We start from the raw sequence: 22305 nt of genomic DNA on the forward strand, positions 1-22305 counted from the left end.
CGACTGGGCTGGGCCGACTTCCCCGCCCCCTCTCCGACCCCCTTTCCCCTTCATCCCCCTCCCCCCTCCCCCTTCCCTCTCGGTGCCCTACGCCACTGTTTGTGTTTATCGTGTCGAACGCTGCAGAAGGGAAGAGAAGATGTAGATCGCATCCCCGGAAAGGAGAGATTTCACTCTTTGGCGATGTCCGCGAAGCTGGGAGGCATGAAGCTGCAGCCGAGTCGGGGCTGGGAGGCGTATATTTTGGTTTGCCTGGCCATTCTTTTGTCGGGCACGGTTGGAGCATCCCTCGTCAGAGGTCAGTGGATGAGTGGCGCTGGATTTTCATTCAAGATCCCCATTGCGAGAGTGTCAGAGTCTGCCGAGTGGCTGTCAAGGCAGTACAGCGGTTTTGTACACTCCTCTCGAGGTTAAGGGCGATGCAACGATTTTACCCGCACCCTCTTTCGCTTTGTTCCCAACGAAAACCTAACCTAAGTTTGACAGGTTATGACGCCCTTGATTTGCAAGTTATATAACGTCTACCTTCGTTCCTTTTGCCATATGATGTCCTTTAAAATTTAAAGAAGTTCTTCTCAAATCTTTTAAATGTCTTATTTGAAATAATACTTTGTTTGTTGTTTATAGTCTATGATCATAATTACTTATCATTGTGTTTACTTCTTTTGACAGGTGAAGATGGCCCGGTTACGATGTCTCTTGAGTATTACAACCCAGCGAATCAAAGCACTTGGGTTTTCGATATACTTAACCCTCTATCGACTAAAGCGATCTACGTGCAATCTACACCATTCGATGTTGTCTTTTACACCTTCCAAGCCCACTCGTACTTGCAGAATATTTCCTTGTCATACAACAGTACACTCATTGATCACAGTCATGTAAATGGCACAAACTTGGGCCTAGTATGGAAAACTAAACAAGGTGCAGGTACATTCTATGTGACCAATTCGAACCTTGAGAATGTTACTGTGATGTACGCTATCGTCGCATATGGAGCCTATTGTAAGTATGATTTGACACTTATGTGTTATTTGAGTTCGGACTGAGTTCCATATTGATAATTTGCTGCATTTTCATAGCGCCTGTGCCGGGTGGATGTAACATGGAGTTTGAAGTTGAAACGGCTCCCTATCTGAAAGTTGGGTACAATAATGCTATGATCCAAGTGGATTTCCAGCCAGCACAGTATCCTGGTGCGTCTTGCACCAGTGAAGCTGTGACACATGATGTGTACCATATGTTTATGTATGAAAGAGAATTTTCAGAAGAGGCATATTTCCTTGCCATCCAAGATATGCTCATTCCAAGTGGTGCCATTGCCAATGGATTATTGGTACGCGTTTGAGCCCCTCTCATTTCTTGTATTTGTTTCCTTACCACAGCCCTTTGATTTCAACTAAATTTTTGACCCTGCTCAGGCTCCAGTCCCGGTGTACGGCTCTGTAATGAGAAGGTTGTTCAGCTTGTATGCAGGCACAGGCTCTGTATATGTTGTGGTAGCGCAAACCCTCACTGGAGCGTCAGCTTATGTACCTGCCGTGACTTACGGTTGCAGTTCTGTGTATTTCTCAGACTCCTGCACAGTCCTTTGTAAGTAATATTTTTAAATATATTGTTGTTTTTCCTTGTAATAAGTGATCTAATATCTGACTTTCTTTTTCTTAAAATTTGTTTTGTTGTAGCTACAACATTTTCCAAAGTTCTATGTGCCTGTGTGCTATTCCTTGGACTTTTTGCGTGTTTTGGAGGACACACCTTTTTTCGGTCGCAAGTCTTTCTGGCTGGCTTCCTGTCAGGAAGTCTTTTGGCTTATGTAGGACTGACCCAATGGACTCCTCTTCCCTTCGGTTGTAAGTTTTTGTAGTATTACAAATTCATGGCGGGGAAAAAAGATGACGGCATGTTATGGCAGTCATATTGTTTTGTTCTTTCTGTTCCAGCCGGAGTGACCCTTTCTTGCGTGGTAGGCCTGGGCGTAGGTGTGCTCTGTCTGCTGCTTTGGTACCTGTGTGGCATTCCCGTGATTGCCATCCTGCATTTGGTCATTCCACTGGGATTCCTGGTTGCGTCTATTGTATTCTATGCTGGACTTGGTTCGTGAATGCACTAGATTGGCTCTAATTTCCAGTTGAAAACTGTTAGAAAAGACAATCCGGCTTGAACGTGTACCTGTTTTCCCTCCAGGTGACTTCCAGTTTGCCCAGCTGGACCTGGACTTCTGGCTGACGTTCCTGGTGGTCATGCTGACCGTGGTGGTGTTGATGGTGCCGCTGCTGGCCAACGCCAGCATGGTGTCGTGCGCCGTGGTGGGCGCGTACACTGCCGTGGTGCCCCTGGACCACTACCTGGGCTCCAACCTCAAGTACATCGTCATCAACACCCTGCGGCGCGCGTCGGTGCCGGGCTTCTCGCTGGCCGTCATCCACCCGCCCTTCCAGGCCACCGGTACGTCACAGCACAGTTTTCAGTTCGTTAAAAATAAAAAAAGTTTGGTGAAAAATAGTGTTTCAAACTTGACTTGCTCCTCGCTCCCAGACGGCATGCTGGTGCTAGCGTGGGCCCTGCTGGCCGTCATCGGCCTCCGCTCGCAGCAGATTCGGCAGACGGGGCGGCCGCCCTTCCCGCCCTCGTCCCGGGGCCCGCCGCCCCTGTCGCTGCCCAGTGGCCTGACGGGCAGGACGGGCACGGCGGCCACGGTGCGCACCCCCATCCGCGTGGCGTCGCGCATCCCCTACCGCTACGGCTCGGTGGGCGACGACGACGTGTTCGAGACGCCGCCCGGCCAGGCCGCCCAGGGCGGCTCGGTGCCGCGCGCCGTCATGGACTGGTTCGGCTCCGGCTGTGGACTCCGCGGCCGATGAGCGCCACCACACTGGGGTCCCAGAGCGTCCCGCAGCGTGGGCACACTGGCAGGGCACTTCAGGCATCCAGCGCCCGGGCCGCCTCAATCAATTCTGTGATAGGATCCGTCTTAAACCATCGACTTTCCCGGTGCTCGAAAGTGCTAACGTAATTTTGGGCTGTGCTATTGTCTTCAGCTTGTGACTGTTTTAGCTGTATTGCCTCCCTTTTTTATATTTTTTTATTAAAAAATAAATCTGCACCTTTGTTTTGTCTAGTTTTGTAGTTGGTTTTTGTTATACACTTGTGTGAAATGTTGGAATGTTGCTTTGAGAGAGGAGAGAGAGTGTCGCACCCAAGTGTGACATTTTACTGTTTTATCATTGACTTAGAAACATGGTCCATTAGCTCAGAAAAAGGCTGAAATTTGGTTTGCCTAGCTCAGTAATTGTGTTCAAAAGTTGGTTTATCTACTAGTGGCCAAAGAATGCTCATCATTGTAATTTTAGCTTAACGAATTGACTACATAGTTTATATTTAACTCATGTTCTTTCACATATTGCAACGAACATTTATTCTAAGTCAGTTTTAGGTGTTATCGACATAAAATGTGATGGTCTATATTTTTCTACCAGTTTACAAATCCATTGTGTAGGTATATATAGGTGGTTTTGTCAAAGATACTCCCTTCCTGTTTTTCTGTTAAGGAATTATATTTTTGCTATGAAACTTTAAAAAAAATTTAATGAAATAACATAAAACAATGTCATCTAATAAAGAAATAAATCCCAAACATAAATTGTGAATATACTTTTTTATTCTTCCTACACATGCTAAACAGCAATGTCCATAACATAAATTATCATAATCACAGCAATATATATTATTGACAACAATTAAATTGTGTATCGAATAAGGAAATAAAACATTTTTGGATTGACAAAATTTACAAAACATCTACACATCTCGAAAAAAAAAAAGTATTTACAATGGTGAACTCTGCTGTTATTTTAAGTTTGTACAGATGTAAAGTTCATATTGCAGGTTCAATGGAAATGATCATCACAAGAACTGTACTTGCATCTATTAAAATGTTCGTACATAGGTTACTCATAGTATACATACAGGTGTACTTATACTTTCCAGATTGTACATTAAATGAGACTCTGTGCTTTGTGTTTGAGACATAAAATACAATCAAAGTAAGTTAAATATATTTTGACAAAGACACATAGCTAGTTAAAAGGATTTACACTCATTCTCTCAATTCACAACTTTACATATTGTATTTACAATGATGACTTTTTGCACTTGGTAAGCATAGACATTGAACAACATCGAAATTCTACAAGTAACAACTCTACACTAATTTGCGCTTAACTTCAGCTTCGTTTCATTCATGAGGAGGCAAGGCCCCGAGGGACCGGTGCCCAGACGAGGCAACCTGCGTTGGCCGCCGTGGGCACACTGGATGCAGTGAATCGAACAGAAAAATATCAGCCGAGATCGGCGCACGCCACCCATTCGAATTAGTAGTAACAATTATTATTGGAATCTATTCAAATTGCGAGTTAAAAACAAACACACGAATCCATATTTTTACGCTGTACCTGACGAAGATTACAAACGATAGCGGAAGGCGGGAGCTCCGCGCTCCAATCGTACGAGGGTTCCGAGCTGGGGCGCGAGGGGAGGGGAAGGGGACGGGCCCCCACTCCCCCTGGCAACGCCAAGGCAACGCCAAGGCAACGCCAAGGCAACGCCACCTCCGCCCCGAGTGGGAATATCACAAAACTTGTTTCAAACTAACACCGTCCGCGTGCCTCCACTGCGCACTGCTCGCACTGCTTCACAGCGCACCCTGGCCGAAGCCGCCGCAACTCGAGGCGCTGGCCGCGCTGGCCGCGCTGGCACTGGCCGCGCTGGCACTGGCCGCGGCCCTGGTGGGGCCGAAGTCCTGCTGGTGGTGGTGCAGGGCCTGTGGCGGCGGGGGCAGCAGCCTGGCGGCGGTGGCTACCGCAGCTGCCGTGGCGGCGGACAGCCCGGACAGGCCGGACAGCCCGGAGACGCCACCGAACAGCTGCGACAGCTCGGATCACTGGAGCCGCGGCCAGCAACTGTAGTCCGCGCCGCCCTGGCTGGGGATCTGCACGGGCACGGACACGCCGGCCGAGATGACGCCTGCAACGAGAAGAGACAGGGGTGAGTCCAGGTTTAAGGTTTAAGGATGGACGCTCAACGAACGGCTCTGTCAAGCACGAGCCTCTCACTGTTACTTAGTGAGGTTGATGGGCAACACAGGGGGCCCTTAGTCCGCAGAGTGTGGTTCCGAAGAGCCACACTCCGCTGCGCGCGTACGACTGGGCTGACTGTCAACCTTGTGGTACAGTCGGGGTTTCCACCCTGCCAACGGACGCGGCACCAAATTTTCATCTTAGTGACGTAAGACATGGTGACTCACCCGTGCTGGTGGGCACCGAAGAGTGGGCGGGGCCGTAGCCGGCGTGGTGGCTCTGGTGGCTCTGGTGGGCCATGCTGGGCGCGCGGGGGTTGTAGGCCGCGCCCGCCAGCGAGTGCAGCGGGTCGTGGTGGAACATGTAGGGGTAGCCGGACACGTGGGAGGACAGCTGCGGAGCGTGCGCCTCGCGTTGCTGCAGGCAGCTGCCGTTCATCGAGGACATGCCGCTGCAACAAAAACAACAACAACGTGCGTTAGCGCGCGTTAGCGGGCGCAGTGTAGACAAGGAGAGTGGGAGCGCCGTGCAGGTAGGCAGCACCCTGGGTTGGACGCACGCCTGCGCGGCGCGTTGCCTACCCTCGCAGGCGCCGTGCAGGTAGGCAGCACGCTGGGTTGGACGCACGCCTGCGCGGCGCGTTGCCTACCCTCGCAGGCGCCGTGCAGGTAGGCAGCACGCTGGGTTCGACGCACGCCTGCGCGGCGCGTTGCCTACCCTCGCAGGCGCCGTGCAGGTAGGCAGCACGCTGGGTTGGACGCACGCCTGCGCGGCGCGTTGCCTACCCTCACAGGCGCCATACCCGTTGGCTGGCCGCTGTCGCCGAGGCCTTCTCCTTTCTGCCGGACGGCCGCCATGCCGTGTCCGGGATAAGGCTTCGGGGCGGCTTCCCGGGGCCAGCGTGCCGCCCCGCCACTACCCCGCCACCGCGCCGCACGCCCGCGACCTCCGCGCCGCCCCCTTGCCCCGCAACGCCCCGCAACGCCCCGCCAGCAGCGAAGTGAACGTGACCAGAGTAGCGACGCGGATCGAGCCCCTCTCGTGTCAACACGGGCTCACCGCTGTCAGCCCGAGGCGCGGTGGGGCGTGGCGGGGCGGGGCGCGGTCGGTGGAGGCTGCTACAAGACGGCCATCGAGTGCCTCGGGCGCTACTATCCAAGGCGTCGGCGGTGGCGACGAAGCTCGCCTCTCGGCGCACAGCTCTACACGCGTTTTGAGCTCCAGAGTCGCTACATGGGGCTCGATAACCGAAACTGTGATCCCACCAGTGGATTGCTCTCCGAATGAGGAATCCATTGGTGGGGTCACACGTTCGCTTCGAGTCCCATTTAGCGACTCCGGAGCTCAAAACGCGTCTAGAGTTTTGTCCGCCTCCGGTCTTGTGGCAAATCCACTGTGCGTTCGCAGAGTCCCCCGCTCACCTGTAGCTGTCCGCCATGCTGGCGATGGGCTGCGGGATGCCGGAGTACATGGAGTTGAAGCCCGAGTTGATGTTGAGCCGGGTGACGGAGGCGCTGCCCGGGGCCGTGGACGACGAGGAGCCCGCCACCACGGAGCTGGAGCTCGGCGGGCCCGGCGACACGCCGCCCAGGCCGCCCCCGACCGCCCCCGTGGGGGTGGTGGTGGGGGTGGCCGAGCCGCCGCCGCTGGAGAGGCCCACGCCCTCCGCCGGCCGCCGCTGCCCGCGCACCTTCTCCTCGCGCCGCCACTTGGCGCGCCGGTTGCTGAACCACACCTGCAAACGTAACAATTTGCAATTTGCAATTTGTAACACTCTACTCCTCCCTGCCTGCCCCATAGTGTCCATAGCACAAACAATGACATGCCGTTCACTACGGCACGCAAAAACCGTCCTTGCGTTGGAGAAGCAGTGTTCAATGTAGACTGGCAAGGTTTTTTTTAATGTTATCGATTTTTCAACTTTTTGTGTAAAAATAAGTATGAAATCAATTTGTCAACATTCCGATGATGCTTCCTGTCAAAGTGAACCAAGACTCGACCCCGAGTTCCACAATGCACGTGAACTGCGATTGAACCAAGCTGTGTCGTGTCCCCTCGGGATTGCGAGGTCGCGAGGTCCAAGATACACAAATAATTAGATGGCCCGTCCGGGAGTCCTTCCTTCCTTTTGAGGCGCGCGCTCTTGGCGTGGCCGCGCGGCTCGGGCCGGCGGGGTCACTCTGTGTGGACCGGAGCCATCCACTGTGAGGGGCACGCCTCGGTGCGCAGTGCAGGACGCTGCTTTGGCAGTGTCTTTGCATGGAGTAGCCTGGAGTAGCCTGGAGTAGCAGGATGCGCCCGTCGGCAGCACAGCGCCCCGCCCCGCCACGCCACGCCCTTTTGTCCAGGCCGAACCGGGAGGGTCCATCTGGAGGCAGTTCTAGCTTCCAGCAGCTTCCAGCGCCCCGAGTCCACGGCCACTCGGCGCCACACGGCCAGGCAGGCAATCAGACACGGCGCACCAGCTGAACACGAACAGCCCTGTGTGTGTGTGTGTGTGTGTGTGTGTGTGCTGTCTGTGTGACGGTGTAGGTGTACGTACGTACGTGTCTGTCGGTGTGACTGTGTGTGTGACTGACGTTCAGGCATGGCGGAGGCCGGAACAGCGACGGGCGCCAAGTTTTTAATACCGCTGAAAGCACAACGTGGGTTGCATGCGCGCGTGCGCCCCGCGCGCACCCACACCAGCACACACCCGCACGCACACACACACACACTCACACCCACACAGGTTACGTCGATATTCACGTTTAACGCATGGCCGATGTCTCTGTAAGGGCCTTTTACGAGTGTAGCGTCGGCTCTATTCAGGGACCAGCCCCTTCTTTTGCTTTCTTTTCATCCCTTCGCCTCACTCGGCCCCCGCCGTGTGTGTGTGTGTGTGTGTGTGTGTGTGTGTGTGTGTGTGTGTGTGTGTGTGTGTGTGTGTGCGCGTGAGAGGGAGAGAGACAGAGAGTGAATGTGTGTGAGTGTGTGTGTGAGCGCCAGTCCTTTTCCAGGCGTTGCCGGGCGTTGCAGGGATCCGCCCTTGGAGGGAGAGGCACGAGAGATGGAGACAGAGATAGAGGAAGGGATAAGGGAGAAAAAGAGCAACATATGATGAATGCGGACGGAGCGGCGCGGCCCGTTAAAAAGGCGAAAAGGGGATGCACCAATGGCGGCAGCGCGGAGTCCGACGGACGGGCAGACAGACGGACAGACGGACAGGCATGAAGACGGACGGGCAAGGAGAGGGTGGATGTATAGAGAGATGGCCACACGGTCCCTTTGACGCTCGGCTCGGCTCGGCTCGGCTCGCCATTGCGAGGGTTGGTTTGGCCAGGCCGACTGGCATTTCAGGGCGAACTCTTCCCTTGATGAGAAACGCATCCGCGCACCAGATAGACAAGGACAAGTGCCAGGCCGGTTGCCCCATTTTATCTAGTGTCCACTACACTGTGCTGGCAAAGAGCATCCATGAAAGGATTCACCAGTGACGGGGAGTGCGCGGCGCGCAGCGCCACTGGTCACATTCCTTTCATTAAATTAAGTCTCATTTTAGATTGATTGCTCGAAAAATAAATTGACTACTGGAACTAGGTTTTAAGATCGTCTCCGGAAAGTATCAGTGAACTTTGCGCAGGAAGAAAAATTAATTTATCTGTAGTAGCTAAAGGGAAAAAAATAGCTGATGTTTGTTTTTGTGTTTTGCTTGTTTGGTTTTTCTCCCGCTGTCTCCCAGAAAATGTTGGCAACACTGCGCCTGACGGTGTTCTGCATTGATCCTCTCTTCCCACCACGACTCACTCTCTCACTCTCTCTCTCTCTCTCTCTCTCTCTCTCTCTCTCTCTCTCTCTCTCTCTCTCTCTCTCTCTCTCTCTCTCTCTCTCTCTCTCTCTCTCTCTCTCTCTCTCTCTCTCTCTCCGCGCGCTGGTCCGGGCGTAGCACCGCTTAGCCGAATATTAGAGTTGTTACAATATTTATCCAGGGTGTGTACACAACTCGGCGATGTCATTATGAACGTAGTGGCGGCCTGCGGGCTGCTTCTGCACTGCGCCTTGTCGCTGTCTCTCTCGCACCCCCGCGGCCCACCCCATGAGTGCGAGGGAGACGGAGCGACCTCTCGGGCCGGTCGCTGTTATTGCAACGGATGCAGCGCGCCAACCGGGCCAACCGGGCGGAGGGGGAAAAATAGCGGATCTCTCGGCTCAGCGGGGCGCACCTACACTGCAGGCTCGTGTTCGTCTCTCTTGCACTCACGCCTGAGAGTGCGAGAGAGACAGAGAGCGACTCCCGGAATGAGTCTGCCGCGTACGTCCATCGAGTGGGGCAATAACAATCAACAATATGGTGCGGTTCGCCCTGTTTGCAGTCACCTCGACGCGGAGCGACGCGGAGGCCGGGGAATGAGTTTGTCTTGTTTTCGCACTCGATCTGAACTTTGTTGGGGGATTCATGAGAGATTCGGCCACACACTCCAACTTTCTGACCCGGTGAGATGCCGCCGCTGCAGAGGGAATAGGCTCGTCGTTGTTTTTGGCGTTGGACCTTGCGTCCGTCCCAAATTATTCTCGACGTTTCCTGACCGTCATTTTTCACCGGATATGCTTCATTGTTTCTTTATTTTTGAAACTTTTTGTTCTCTTGTTTTGATGTTGTTGATTTGTTTTGTTTTTTATGTTTTGTTTTTCAAAGTTTTGTATTTTATGTTTATGTTTTTTTTTTCAGGGGGAAGCAGCACGTACCTGTATCCTGGCTTCGGGCAGTCCTATCTTCTCCGCTAGCCGCTCCCTGGCGAACACGTCGGGGTAGTGGGTCCGCTCGAACTCTGCAACAGGATGAGTCAAATCAACTCGAGCTAATCAACTCGACGACGCCGCTTTGTTGTTGTTGTTGTTTTTGCTGCTGCGAAAGTGAGTGTCGGTGTTATTAATTGGTATCCGCGACACGCCACGGCTCGCCAGTTTCCGCCCGAGTAGACCGCATTGCCTGGCTCCGCATGCTTTGCCTGGCTTTGCCCGCATCGGCGGCATTATACGCAGAGCGCGCGCGTCGCTTGTCGCTTCCGCTTCGCGCGGTCTCGCCTCGCTCGCTCGCCAGCTTCGGTTTGCGCGCCGATTTCACAAATCCGTCACGGTTCAAAAACTCTCTCTCCAGTGCACTTGTTTCATTTAAGTTTGGCCGCGGCGACGCGTTTGATGACGGCCACATAACTCGTGCGCGTTCGCGCCGGTTCGCGTGCTCGCCGACCTAACCTAAAAACGAAGACGGTAAAAGAAAAGCGCGGCAAAAAAGCGCGCCAAAAAAGCGCGCCACAAAAGCAGGCAAAAACAACGCGCCAAAAAAAGCGCGCCAAAAAAAGCGCGCCAAAAAAAGCGCGCCAAAAAAGCACGCCAAAAAAAGCGCGCCCAAAAAGCACGCCAAAAAAAGCGCGCAAAAAAAAGCACGCGAAAAAAGCGCGCGAAAAAAGCGCGCCAAAAGAGGCGCGCCAAAAGAGGCGCGCCAAAAGAGGCGCGCCAAAAGAGGCGCGCCAAAAGAGGCGCGCCAAAAGAGGCGCGCCAAAAGAGGCGCGCCAAAAAGCGCGCCACCACGCAGGGCTCTACTACTCACCTTTCTCGAGGCTGTCTATCTGCTCGTTGGTGAAGGACGTCCGATTCCGCTGCAGCTTCCGCTTCAGCTTGAGCCGGTCCGTGAGCTGGGAGTCGTCGTCGCCGTCGCCCGAGGAGTTGTGCTCCGAGTTGCCGTCGGAGCCGCCGCCCTCCTGGGACAGGTCACCTGCGGGCACCAAGCATGCCGGTCATACACGGTGAACGAAAAGTAAAAACATCTCCGACAGGTACTGAAGTCAGTGAAATGTCGAAACCACTGCAAATCTGCATCGATTTCCAACGCGCGTGAATTCGGGGGTGTAGGACACGCGTCGCCCCGCCGCGCTGAGCGGGGAGGGCCGGAGGGGGGCACAGGTCCGTGAGTAAGAGATTAATTAGACACGATCGAAGAGGGAGAGAGAAAGAGAGCCGGCGTGAGCGGTGCGAGAGAGAGGGCAGACTCGCTGGGGCTGAGGGTGCTTCATCCCCCGCTGTGCGCGCAAGTTGACCGTCGCCCCCAGCTCGCCGTGGCACGCCGTGGCACGCCGCCCCGAACGGCGCCAAGCAACCAGCAAGCAGGTCGCTTTTCCCCTCCCCTCCCCCTTCCCCTCCCCCTCCCCCTTCCCCTCCCCTCCCCTCACGCACCGCTAATTAAAGGCCCAGCAGACTGATTTCGAATGTCGTCGCTCTGTCTCTCTCGCACCTAAACGGCGCGCTCCGTGAGTGCGAGAGAGACAGAGCGACGAAAAACGACTCTCGGAATCAGTCGGCAGGCATACGCAGGCCGTACGCAGCCGTGAGAATAAAAGAGGAGGGGGAGTGCCAATAATATAAAGCCGTGCGGTCTCATCACACGCGGCGCGGCGTGCGCGGCGCGGGCCGCGGGGGCGATTCCGAACCTTCGTCGCTCCGTCTCTCTCGCACTCGCGGGCCGGGCCGGAGGGGTGCGAGAGAGACAGAGCGGCGACGGTTCGGAGGGCGACTCGCGGCCGCGGGGGAGCGTTCCGTGAGCACTGCTCACCTGGCCGGCTAAGTGGCGCCGCCCCGTGCGCCGCTTTCGTCGCTCCGTCTCTCTCACACTCGCGGAGCGTGCCGTGGGCGCCGTGAGGGTGCGAGAGAGAGAGAGAGAGAGAGAGAGAGAGAGAGAGAGAGAGAGAGTGCGAGAGAGAGAGAGAGAGAGAGAGAGGGAGGAGAGAGGGAGAGGAGAAGAGAGAGGAGAGAGGGAGGGTGCGAGAGAGAGAGAGAGAGAGAGGGAGGGTGCGAGAGAGAGAGAGAGAGAGCGAGAGAGAGCGGCCAAGTGCGCGGAACCAGCCTCACACCACCTGCGCTGCCTGCACTGCAACCCCCATGCTGCTCTCTGCTCGTCATTGCTTTTTCATTGGACGAGACGGGACGGGACGGGACGGGGAGCGTATATAGAAAGTTGCCCTATCGACTAAGACCACCGTGAGGGAGATTGCGTGAACGGGGAGGGGAGGGGGAGGGGAGGGGAGGGAGGGGAGGGGAGGGGAGGGGAGGGGAGGGGGAGGGGAGGGGAGGGGGAGGGGAGGGGGCGTCCTTTTCCCTCCGTTTCCGTCTTGCCGTCTTTCCGCGCCCAACTCGCCGATTTCGATCTAAACCGCATCAGGCGAAGGGAAATGAGGACCTGGCTTGTAATGCTTCGCGACGCGGAAGCAATGCCATTTTTCTTCGCTCGCGGCAGAGTGTGTGTGTGTGAGTGTGTGTTGTGCCTGCAGTGGCAAACACTACTTGCATGTGTTTTCCCGACAAAGCTATTTTTTTTAACGGAATGAATAATTGGTTTTGCATGAGAAGTGTGTCGATTATGACGCACTTCTTGTTCATGCTCGTCGATGACGAGAGACACTTCCGCTGTGAGGCTATTTCGCAGCGGGAGTACTCTCTCTCTCTCTCTCTCTCTCTCTCTCTCTCCTCTCTCTCTCTCTCTCTCTCTCTCGCACACACAAGTGCGTGCCCTTTGCCTCGAGGGCCCGTCGCGGCCTGTCTCTCTCGCAGCCGTGCGGGACGCGCCGTGAGTGCGAGAGAGAGAGAGAGAGGAGAGAGAGAGAGAGAGAGAGAGAGAGAGAGAGAGAGAGGCAGAGAGGAGACCTCCCTCTGGCCCTACAAGATGTGCCGGGCGCCACGGCAGCCCAAGGCCCGTCCTCGCAGTCCTCGCCAGGGGGCAAGACAAGCTCTCGACTCGAGGAGGACAAGGAGGCCAACATATTGGACACGATGGGCTGCCCCGTCCATATGCCCCAACGCGGCGAGGCTGGCGAGGCAGGCGAGGGGAGCGGCGGCGGTGCTTGGCAGAGCGGAGAGCGGAGCCTGGAGGAGCTGGAGCGCCCCCGCGGTGCCGACCGCCTTGCCCCACTACACTGCAGGCTGTTTCGTCGCTCTGTCTCTCTCGCACCTACACGGGACGCCCCGCGAGTGCGAGAGGGACAGAGGATCATGATTCACTCGCGAGTGATCGGCGGGGACGGTCGATACGCAAACGGCCTCGTCGGCGGCCTCGGCCACGGCGGGCGGCTCGGCTCGGCCTCCCAGCGCACATCGCTCTTTTTCGGACTCAAAATCCAATTTGGTCCCCCAAACAAACCAAGTGTGAAATTTGAGAGATGAGCGTTCGGGCGGGCCGCAGCGGGCCGCGGCGGGTCGAGGGTGACGCGCGGAGTGCGCCCAGAGGGGGAGGGGGAGGGGGCGCCGAATGAATCTGCCGGGCGGGGCGCGGGGCTCAAGTGGCCGTAGCCAAGCCTCGGCGGAAAGGTTCAGGTTAGTCGGTTTTCGGTGTACCAGCCGAAGGCAGGGCAGGAGTCAAGTTAGCGTGGAGGACTGGGTGGACTGTGCACGCGCGTCTTGCAGTTCCCCGCAGTGTCTTGCAGTGTCATGCAGCCCAAGGGTCGGAGGTGAAGTACGGACGGGGTGGAAGCTGGTTCAGTGGAGGGGGTGGGGGTTCCAATGAGATCAGCACTGGTTTTGCGGCGTTGCGCGGCGGGGCGCGGCGGGGCGCAGGGCGAGACGCCACGCGAGTAAGAACGTGAGATCTTTCGCGGATGGGAGCAAACTCTCAAACGATGGCGAGGGGGAGGGGGAGGGGGAGGCTGGGGGAGGCCCGTCGCCGCCCCGGCCGGCCCGGCCGTCTCCGGGTGTTGGCAGCAGCAGTTTCACGCTCCACCGAGCATTCCTCCGGCGAGGGAGGCAGAGGGGCGGGGAGGCAGGGCGAGGCGGAGGCACGCGCCGAGAACCGCGCACCACGAGGCCTCCCCCAGCGTCCCGTATTGGATTGTCGCGCGAAACTGGTGCCTCCGCTCGCCGGGCTCGGCGTCCTGGCGGCCCTGGCTGGGAGCGTCCCGACGCACAGTGGGCCAGAAGAAGAGTTTTGAGCTCCAGAGTCCTAGACCGGACTCGAACCGAGCGAGTGACCCCACCAATGGATTGCTCTCCAAACGAGGAATCCATTGGTGGGGTCACACGCTCGGTTCGAGTCCCATTTAGCGACTCTGGAGCTCGAAACGCGTCTGGGGCTTTGACCGCCCCCACCGGTCTTCTGGCCCACTGTGGGGCGTCCCTGCCCAAGGCGTCGTTGCGTCATTGGAAACAGACGCCGCGGCAAGGTGGAACGAGGCGGACGCGGAACGCGCGCTGCCAAAATCCGAGCAGCGCGCGCCGCCCCCTGCCTGCACCACTCTGCCACCTCGCCACGGCCGCCACGGCGTGCACGGAACACCGCAGCCCGCTCCACATACCTCTCCGCGCCTCCCCTTCCCGCCTCCCGCCCGCATTCCAGCTCCTCGCTGCTCCTCGCCCCGTCGGCGCCCTCGCGGATTCCTCGGCGCCACCCTGCAGACTGATTCCGAGAGTCGCGTTCGTCGCTCTGTCTCTCTCGCACTCGTGCAGCGTGCCTGACTAGTGCGACAGGGACAGAGCGACTCTCGGAATCAGTCCGCTGGACCGGTTTTCCGCGGTCACGCCCCGCGAGCCGCGAGCCTTGCCTGGCCGCGCGCCCGCCGCGTCAAATCGTGGGAACGCGGACCCGCGCGGACCTTCCCTCCGATGCGCACAAAAAAAAAAAAAAAAAAAAAAAAAAAAAAAAAGAAAAAAAAACGGGACGTCCTCCCGAGATTCGAACCCGCGTCCCGCGGTACCGCTCTATTTTCGAGTATTTTTCCCCGATCGACAGACACTTCGAAGGCAGTTCTTATGAGCCGTTGTTCCGAATGGGTGCGAGAGAGACAGAGAGACAGAGCGACGCGGCACGGCAGCCGCTGCGGGGAGCGCCTGCGAGACGAGTGTAGGCAACCCAACGTGCCGTGGTGGGGCGCGGGCCTGCCTACCTGCCGGCGCGGACGGCTCTGTTCGCCGTGCCCGTGCTCCAGGCCGAGCCGCAGGAGGCCTTGCTCCAGGCCGGTCCAGCGGGGCGTCATGTGACGGTGGGGCGAGGCAGGGCGAGGCAGGGCGAGGCAGGGCGAGGCAGGGCGAGGCAGGGCGAGGCAGGGCGAGGCAGGGCGAGGCAGGGCGAGGCAGGGCGAGGCAGGGCGAGGCAGGGCGAGGCAGGGCGAGGCAGGGCGAGGCAGGGCGAGGCAGGGCGAGGCAGGGCTTGCGCCTTTCCCAGCCCCTCGCCGCCCCCGCCGCCCCCAGTCAACCCGGCCGCGCCGCCGCTCCACCGCTCCGCCCCCAAGCCGCCACCCCCCGTTACTTCCACGCCGCTGAACCAACCCACGGCTTGCTGTGCCGCGGACTCTTTCCCAGTGAGGGCTGGGCGGGCCGGGCGGGCTAGGCCAGCAATCCCCTCTACTCTCCGGACGCCGCGGCTGCCCGGCCTGCCCGGCCTGCCCGGCCTGCCTGCTCCACACCCCCAGCCAGCGCCCGCTAGCGCCAGGGCTCGCTTGTCGATCCGCCCGCCAGCCTCCAGGCAGGCTCCAGAGGCTCCAGCACGAGGTGTCTTCCACAGCCGTTCGAGCTGTGCCTTTGTTTCAGTTGTTTGCCACCCTCCCCGCTTCGCTGGCGAGGCGGCGGCCGACCAGGGCGTCCAGGGCGTCCAGGGCGTCCAGGGCGTCCAGGACGTCCAGGGCGTCCAGGGCGTCCAGGGCGTCCAGGGCGTCCAGGGCGTCCAGGGCGTCCAGGGCGTCCAGGACGCGGCGCGGCAGGAGCGGGGCGTATTGGTCGACCTGCCGCCCTGCAGTCCAGTGCAGGACCGCGCAGGACTGCGCGGGACACCATTCAGTGGCTGTGCTGGAAGTGGCTGGGAGTGCTGCCCGGTCCTCTCGCTCTCCCTCCCATCCTCCCTGGTCCATCCCTGCCGACTGATTCCGAGAGACGTTTTCGTCGCTCTGTCTCTCTCGCACCTATACGGGACGCCCCAGGAGTGTGAGAGAGACAGAGCTACGAAGACGACTCTGCCGGTCCAACTCACCGTCGCAGTCCGGCCTGGGGATGCCGGTGGCGCCGGCGGCCCTCTTGACGTCGCCCAGGTGGCCCATGGCGGCGCCAGGGCTGAGGCCCAGGTGCGCCGTGGTGTGCGGGCCGCCCGGGTACCACGCCCAGCCCGGCGCCTGCCCGTTGAACATCCGCAGCTTGTCGTACACGGACTCGCTCTGCACGGCGGACGCCTGCTGCTCCTTCTGGGAGGCCAGGTTGCGCAGCACCCTGTTGATGGAGGACACCTGCGGCAGAGAGACAGAGACGGTGGTCAGTGAGGGGTGCGAAGCGTTGGCAGCACTGCAAGGTGTTCAACACAAGCGTCCAGGCCGCTCTCTAATTTGGGTAACGTTGGCTGCACTGCATCGGCAAGGTGTTCAAAATAAGCGTCCAGGCCGCTCTTCGGTCTCAAGTTGGCAGCACTGCAACGGCAAGGTGTTCAAGACGAGCGTCCAGGCCGCTTACGGCCGGTCCCTTCATCAATTAGCGGCACGTTGGCACCACTGCGGCACCCACAGTGTAGGCTCACGCCCCATTGGCCGGCGAGCGGCCTGCCCGGCGCTGCCTGGAACAGCCTGGAACTGCCTGGAACTGCCTGGAACTGCCTGGAACTGCCTGGAGCGGACAGGCGGCACTGCGGCCGCGGCCAGGAAGGCGAGAGCAAAGTGCGCCGCCTCCGAAACAATTTTTCAAAACACGTTGCATTCGAGGGACGTTATCACGACGATGGCTCTGGCAGGCCGGGCAGGGCTGGCCCGGGCCGGCGTACATGCCTGGGGTGCGCTCAACTGTCGAATCGCATTAACTGTATCACTATAAAAGGAGCCGGCGGACGAAAAGGTGCGCGTCGAGGCGGGGCGGGGCGGGGTGCCCCAACGACAACAGCGGGCTCGCCAACAACAGCATGCATGCAACATGCATGCCTCTAAAGGGCGGCATGTCGAGTGGCTTGCTCTGCCCGGCCGCTGGGTCGCCAGGTGGGGCCAGGCTAGGCCGGGCTAGGCTAAGGCTAGGCAGACGCACCTTTGCCTCCATACACGATCACCTCATTTTCCTTCACCCAAAGGTGGGCTTTTTTTTCTGCTCCAGCGCCGCCGCCGAAGCCGGGCCGGGAAGAGCACCCATCACGTGGTGCACGCCGCACAGTGGGCCAGAAGACCGGTGGAGGCGGCCAAAAATCTAGACGCGTTTTGAGCTCCAGAGTCGCCAAACAGGACTCGAACCGAACGTGTGACCCGAATGGATTGCTCTCCGAACGAGGAATCCATTGGTGGGGTCACACGTTCAGTTCGAGTCCATTTAGCGACTCTGGAGCTCAAAACGCGTCTAGAGTTTTGTCCGCCTCCACCGGTCTTCTGGCCCACTGTGCGCCGCTTTCCACGCCGCCGGCCGACGGGGCGACTGGGGCGTCGGAGGAAAAACGAAATCGGCTTTTCCTCTTGCCGCCGTCCAGTTCGGCTTCGGCTCCAGGTGCTCAGCAGTCCGATTCCGAGAGTCCCTTTCGTCGCTCTGTCTCTCTCGCACTCCAAGGGCGCCCCGCGTGGATGCGAGAGAGACAGAGCGACGAAAAACGACGCCCTCGGTCTGCAGTGCGCGTTAGCTGCAATCCGCGTCAAGCTGGAGTGCGCCCTGCCCTGCCGGCCCTGCCGGCCCACAGGCTTAGGCCCTTCGTGACCTTCACCGGGGGACGGTCCTGAGGGGCGGCAGACTCTGCGCCTTTTTGCAGTTTCAGTCAAAAGATGGGACTTGATGGAGATTCCTTTTTGAGACGCTGTGATCAAGCAAAAATCACTCGCTGCACTAAAACGGTGCTCGTCAGAACCCGGACGGAAATGTACGAACAAACTCACCCCAAAAACGAACAAAGAAAACCGAATCCACATACAACAACAACAAAGTCGACAGATCGAGTTCACAAAACTTGAAAGAATTAAATAACATTAATGAAAGAGGGCCCGTCGTGGCTGAGCCCTTACTGTGCACCAGATTTACGGGCGCCCCCTGCCGGCCTTCCCCGGCGCGGCGTGGCGGCGTGGCGGCCTGGCGGCGTGGCGCGGCGCAGCGCGGCGGCTTGGGAGGCAGCGAACCGAGGCGCTGTCACAACGCATCAGCGCCGGCAGACAGGCCAGCACCGCCAGCACCGCGCTGACCACCAGGGCGGGCCGCCCGGCCGGACGGACGGACACGGACGGACAGACAAGCAACCAGTTTGCTTTAAGTATAAAATGCTTTTATTGGGTGAATTTGAAATTTACAATTTTCGGGAGGGATGGTATGAGACAGTGACTAATTGTATGCAAGTTTGGTGCGACTTGGGGTGTAGGAGGGTGCTGCGTTTTCTATGAAAGAGTGAGAAATAATTTGAAAGCAAAAATTATAAGACGGACAGACTTAGACAGACAGACAGACAGACAGACAGACAGACAGACAGACAGACAGACAGACAGACAGACAGACAGACAGACAGACAGACAGACCTGCTGCCAGCACCTCCACGATGCAAGCGACAGGCCCGCTAATGCATCCTCGCTCATTTGCCTGGGATGGGTCCGACGGTCCGACGGTCCGTGGGGTTTATAGAGGCGCACGTCTCCCCCGCCGCGGCAGCCAATCAGAGGCCTCCGCTCCGCTTCGCCCCGCTCCCTCCTCGGCCAATCGGAAGGCCGGGAATTTATCGGAGAGTGTGCCTTTAATGGAGCCAGGTGGAGCCAGGTGCCAGACGCAGGCCGTCGTGTTCGAGCAGCTTAGGCCGCGCGGCAGAGTCCCCCCCCTCCCCCTCCCCTACAACAAGTCCCCTTCCCTCATCAACCCCCCGGGCCGGCGCGGCGCGGCGCGGACGACGCAGGGGACTACTTATTTCCATCCGCGTAGTTTTGCGGTCCAAATTGAAAATGAATCGGTGCACACAGTCAAAAGCCGCGCGCCCCTGGTTGTGTGAACCGCAAGCGCGCACCGCCTCGCCCCGGCCGTCCCCAGGGGAAAGGGGGGGGGGGGGAAGGGGTGAGTCCGGCGCCATTGTGGTGGTGGCGTCCCAGCGGAGCTTGCGAGCCGCGCGCGGCGGGCCTGGCGGCGGCGGTCCGCGCGGCGCCCAGCGGGGGCCGCACCGCACCGCAATCCTACCCCACACAAGGCCCGTCAGAAGCAGTGTCGGTCTCGCTCGCACACTGCCTAGCGCCGCAGCGCCGCGCCGCCACGCCTCGCAGCCCCGAAGGCAAATCATCTGAAGGCCGTCCCAAAGTTGGCCGGCCGGGCATAGACTTCCTCGCGACTGCTTCTATTTGCAGCGGACCCACACTCTAAATGTCTTACGAAGAAATTTCCCATAATACGAAGGAAATGGCGCAAGCATAATACGAAGGTGGTTTTTCTTCGTATTACGAAGGTTTTTCTTTGTATCTTACAATGAAAAAGCTTAAAAGATTCGTATTACGAAGGAATATTGCTTCGTATTATGCTTGCGCCGATTTCACTGTAACATACGAATAACATAGGTCAAATTTCATTGTAAGACATTTAGAGTGCAGCGGACCGCTGGGCTTCGTCGGCCCGGCGCAGCCAGAACAAGTATCCCATCTCTCCTTTCTTTTTCACAGTTGCCAACAAATTAATCCGCACCAAACACTGAGAAAACCTTACAAACTATTTTGGGCCTTACAAAGAAAAGTAGTTTGTATAACGAAGTATTTTGAGCATACGTAAGCTGACAAAGAAAATACTTCGTAATTTACGAACTATTTCTTCGTATAACAAAGTATTTTAGTTTGTTATATGTATGCTCAAAATATTTCGTAAGGTTTTAAGAGTGAAGTTCCCACAGCGATGACTAAAAGTTTCTACATCCTCGTTATGCCCTAAATGGAGTGAAGCTGCCGGCCGGCGAATCTTTTTACCCCGCGAGGAACGCAGAGGCAATACGATTCCGCAGTCCTGGCGATCCGACAATGAAGTGCCCCCGGAAGGGTTGAGCCTCCGGCGGCACGCGACCGCCACCACCACGGCTACGACGGCGGCCTCCACGACGGCGTCCACCACGCGCCGCACAAAGAGAGGTCCACTCGGAAGGTGGCGAAATATGTAAGTTATTATTACTGGCATCAATGAAGGGGTGGAATAGCATGTGGTTCGACTCCCAGCAGCCCCGGCGGCGGCGGCTGCTGAGCCGGCCACGCCCGCCCCGCCCCGCCCCGCCCCGCGCCTTTATTGCGATATTCTTCGGACGTAACCAAGTGGAAATGTTGGCTGCTGGGCCTCGCCGTGTAGGGGATGATAAATCCCCTTATTGTCGTCCTGCCTGGCGGCTGGCGGCTCGGGCTGGCGGCAGGCGCCTGCATCGCCAAACTCTCTCTCTCTCTCCTTCTCTCTCTCTCTCTCTCTCTCTCTCTCTCTCTCTCTCTCTCTCTCTCTCTCTCTCTCTCTCTCTCTCTCTCTCTCTCTCTCTCTCTCTCTCTCTCTCTCTCTCTCTCTCTCTCCACAATGGTTTGCGTGCTGTTGTCATGTAATACAAGCCCTAACACGATTTGCGCCACCCCCGTCCGCGGCCTGCACGGCCTGCGCGGCGCCGCGGCTCGTCGGCCCACCCTCCATATTTGCCGCATCGATTTGGGCCCGGGCACACATATTAATCAAATTGGACTTGATTGGCGTCAGATCCATGGCGCGACCGCCTGGCCCGCCCCGCCTGGCCCTCCTGGCGCCGCTAGAGCGCCGCTGCTCGCTCCTCCTCTCTCTGTCTCTCTCTTTCTCGCTCGCGCGCGTTCGTGGACGGACGGGGTGTGTGATATGGCAGCATTTTCCGGTGGCGCAGCCGGACCCAACGAGGAACGCACAGTAGGCCAGAAGACCGGTGGAGGCGGCCAAAACTCTAGACGCGTTTTGAGCTCCAGAGTCTCTAAATGGGACTCGAACCGAACGTGTGACCCCACCAATGGATCCCTCGTTCGGAGAGCAATCCATTGGTGGGGCCACACGTTCGGTTCGAGTCCTGTTTAGCGACTCTGGAGCTCAAAACGCGTCTAGAGTTTTGGCCGCCCCCACCTGTTTCTGGCCCACTGTGGAACGGACGGGCAGGGCACCTTGCCGCCCCAACCACGTCACAGGCGCTGCGATGCGGCTCCGTCGGAAACTAAGTTGAGTCAAACCGTGTTTTTATTTATTTTCAATTTATTTTTACGTCGACACCCCCCAACAAAAGTCTGCTATCTGTGCGAGGCTAAAACATAAGCCGCTATCTGCGTGCGAACGATTGCCAAAGACCGTGGCCCCGGCCAAAATAAAAGCCGCTAACCAACTTCCGTATAGGTTAGGGTGACATAAACATAGCAAATTACTAATTACCATTCGGACAATGTTTCTGGGCCGTGGCAAAGTTACTCTGACAAACTTTAGTAACAAACAGGTAAAAGTTTGATAGCGATGTCTGTATTAGTTCTTAAACTATATAGAGTCAAATTCGCGAGGTGGGAAAAGCAGATAGTGGCTTTTATTTTGGTCCGGCGCAGATGGCGGCTTTAGAAATCGTTCACACGCAGATAGCGGCTTATGTTTTAGCCTCGCACAGATAGCAGACTTTTGCTGGGGGGTGTCGACGTGAACCCTTTTGCCGTTTCGTCAGTTCTTTCCTTTGGTATTAATGGCCTGTTTGAGTGCATCTTCCGTGACACCCGGCCCTGCCGGACGGTCCGGACGGTCCGCTACACCTGCCTTGCCCCTGTGACGCCGGGCCGCATCGGGCCGGCCGATGTCCAGTGATGTCCAGTGGACGCGTGTACACTGTGCAGTGGCCTCCTCGTTATACGCGTCCGCGTGGCCGAGCGAGCGGAAACCGGCAGCGCAGCGCGTCACAGTGTCACAGAGGACGGACGGGACGTCCGGCTGTGACGCCCGTGACCCTGTGACGCTGTGGCTCTGTGACACGACTCTGTGGCTCTGTGACACGACTCTGTGACGCTGTGACACGACTCTGTGACACTGTGACACGACTCTTTGACACTGTGACACGACTCTGTGACACTGTGACACGACTCTGTGACACTGTGACACGACTCTGTGACACTGTGACACGACTCTGTGACACTGTGACATGACTCTGTGACACTGTGACACGACTCTGTGACACTGTGATACGACTCTGTGACACTGTGACACGACTCTGTGACACTGTGACACGACTCTGTGACACTGTGATACGACTCTGTGACACTGTGACACGACTCTGTGACACTGTGACACGACTCTGTGA

General features: G+C 57.7%; 2 protein-coding genes across 3 annotated transcripts in view; one reads left to right on the plus strand and one right to left on the minus strand.

Annotated features, from left to right (window-relative positions):
• Positions 1-68: 68 nt before the first annotated feature.
• On the plus strand, positions 69-3643 carry LOC117647096 (transmembrane 7 superfamily member 3-like). 2 transcript variants are annotated; one of them, XM_034388612.1, is made up of 8 exons: positions 69-298; positions 673-1005; positions 1083-1336; positions 1422-1593; positions 1686-1853; positions 1944-2096; positions 2188-2448; positions 2539-3643. In XM_034388612.1, exons 1-8 carry the CDS (start codon positions 184-186, stop codon positions 2862-2864), a joined length of 1782 nt encoding a protein of 593 aa, XP_034244503.1. In that variant the 5' UTR covers positions 69-183; the 3' UTR covers positions 2865-3643. The 2 variants fall into 2 exon arrangements, with proteins under 2 accessions (XP_034244503.1, XP_034244504.1); XM_034388613.1 differs by lacking the exon at positions 69-298 and adding an exon at positions 335-486.
• A 1122-nt stretch (positions 3644-4765) lies between these two features.
• The window catches only part of LOC117647475 (paired box protein Pax-6), a 29231-nt gene continuing 11691 nt past the window's right edge, over positions 4766-22305 (minus strand). The window contains exons 4-9 of the mRNA XM_034389228.1: positions 16063-16312; positions 10669-10833; positions 9804-9886; positions 6500-6813; positions 5306-5529; positions 4766-5025 (exon numbers count right to left, since the gene is read on the minus strand). Of these exons, the coding sequence (XP_034245119.1) occupies positions 4940-5025; positions 5306-5529; positions 6500-6813; positions 9804-9886; positions 10669-10833; positions 16063-16312 (1122 nt within the window). The 3' untranslated portion in view covers positions 4766-4939. The remainder of the gene's footprint in view (positions 5026-5305; positions 5530-6499; positions 6814-9803; positions 9887-10668; positions 10834-16062; positions 16313-22305) is intronic.

Source organism: Thrips palmi, unplaced genomic scaffold, assembly GCF_012932325.1.
Source record: "Thrips palmi isolate BJ-2018 unplaced genomic scaffold, TpBJ-2018v1 HiC_scaffold_2, whole genome shotgun sequence".
In the NCBI taxonomy this organism is placed as follows: Eukaryota; Metazoa; Arthropoda; class Insecta; order Thysanoptera; family Thripidae; genus Thrips; species Thrips palmi.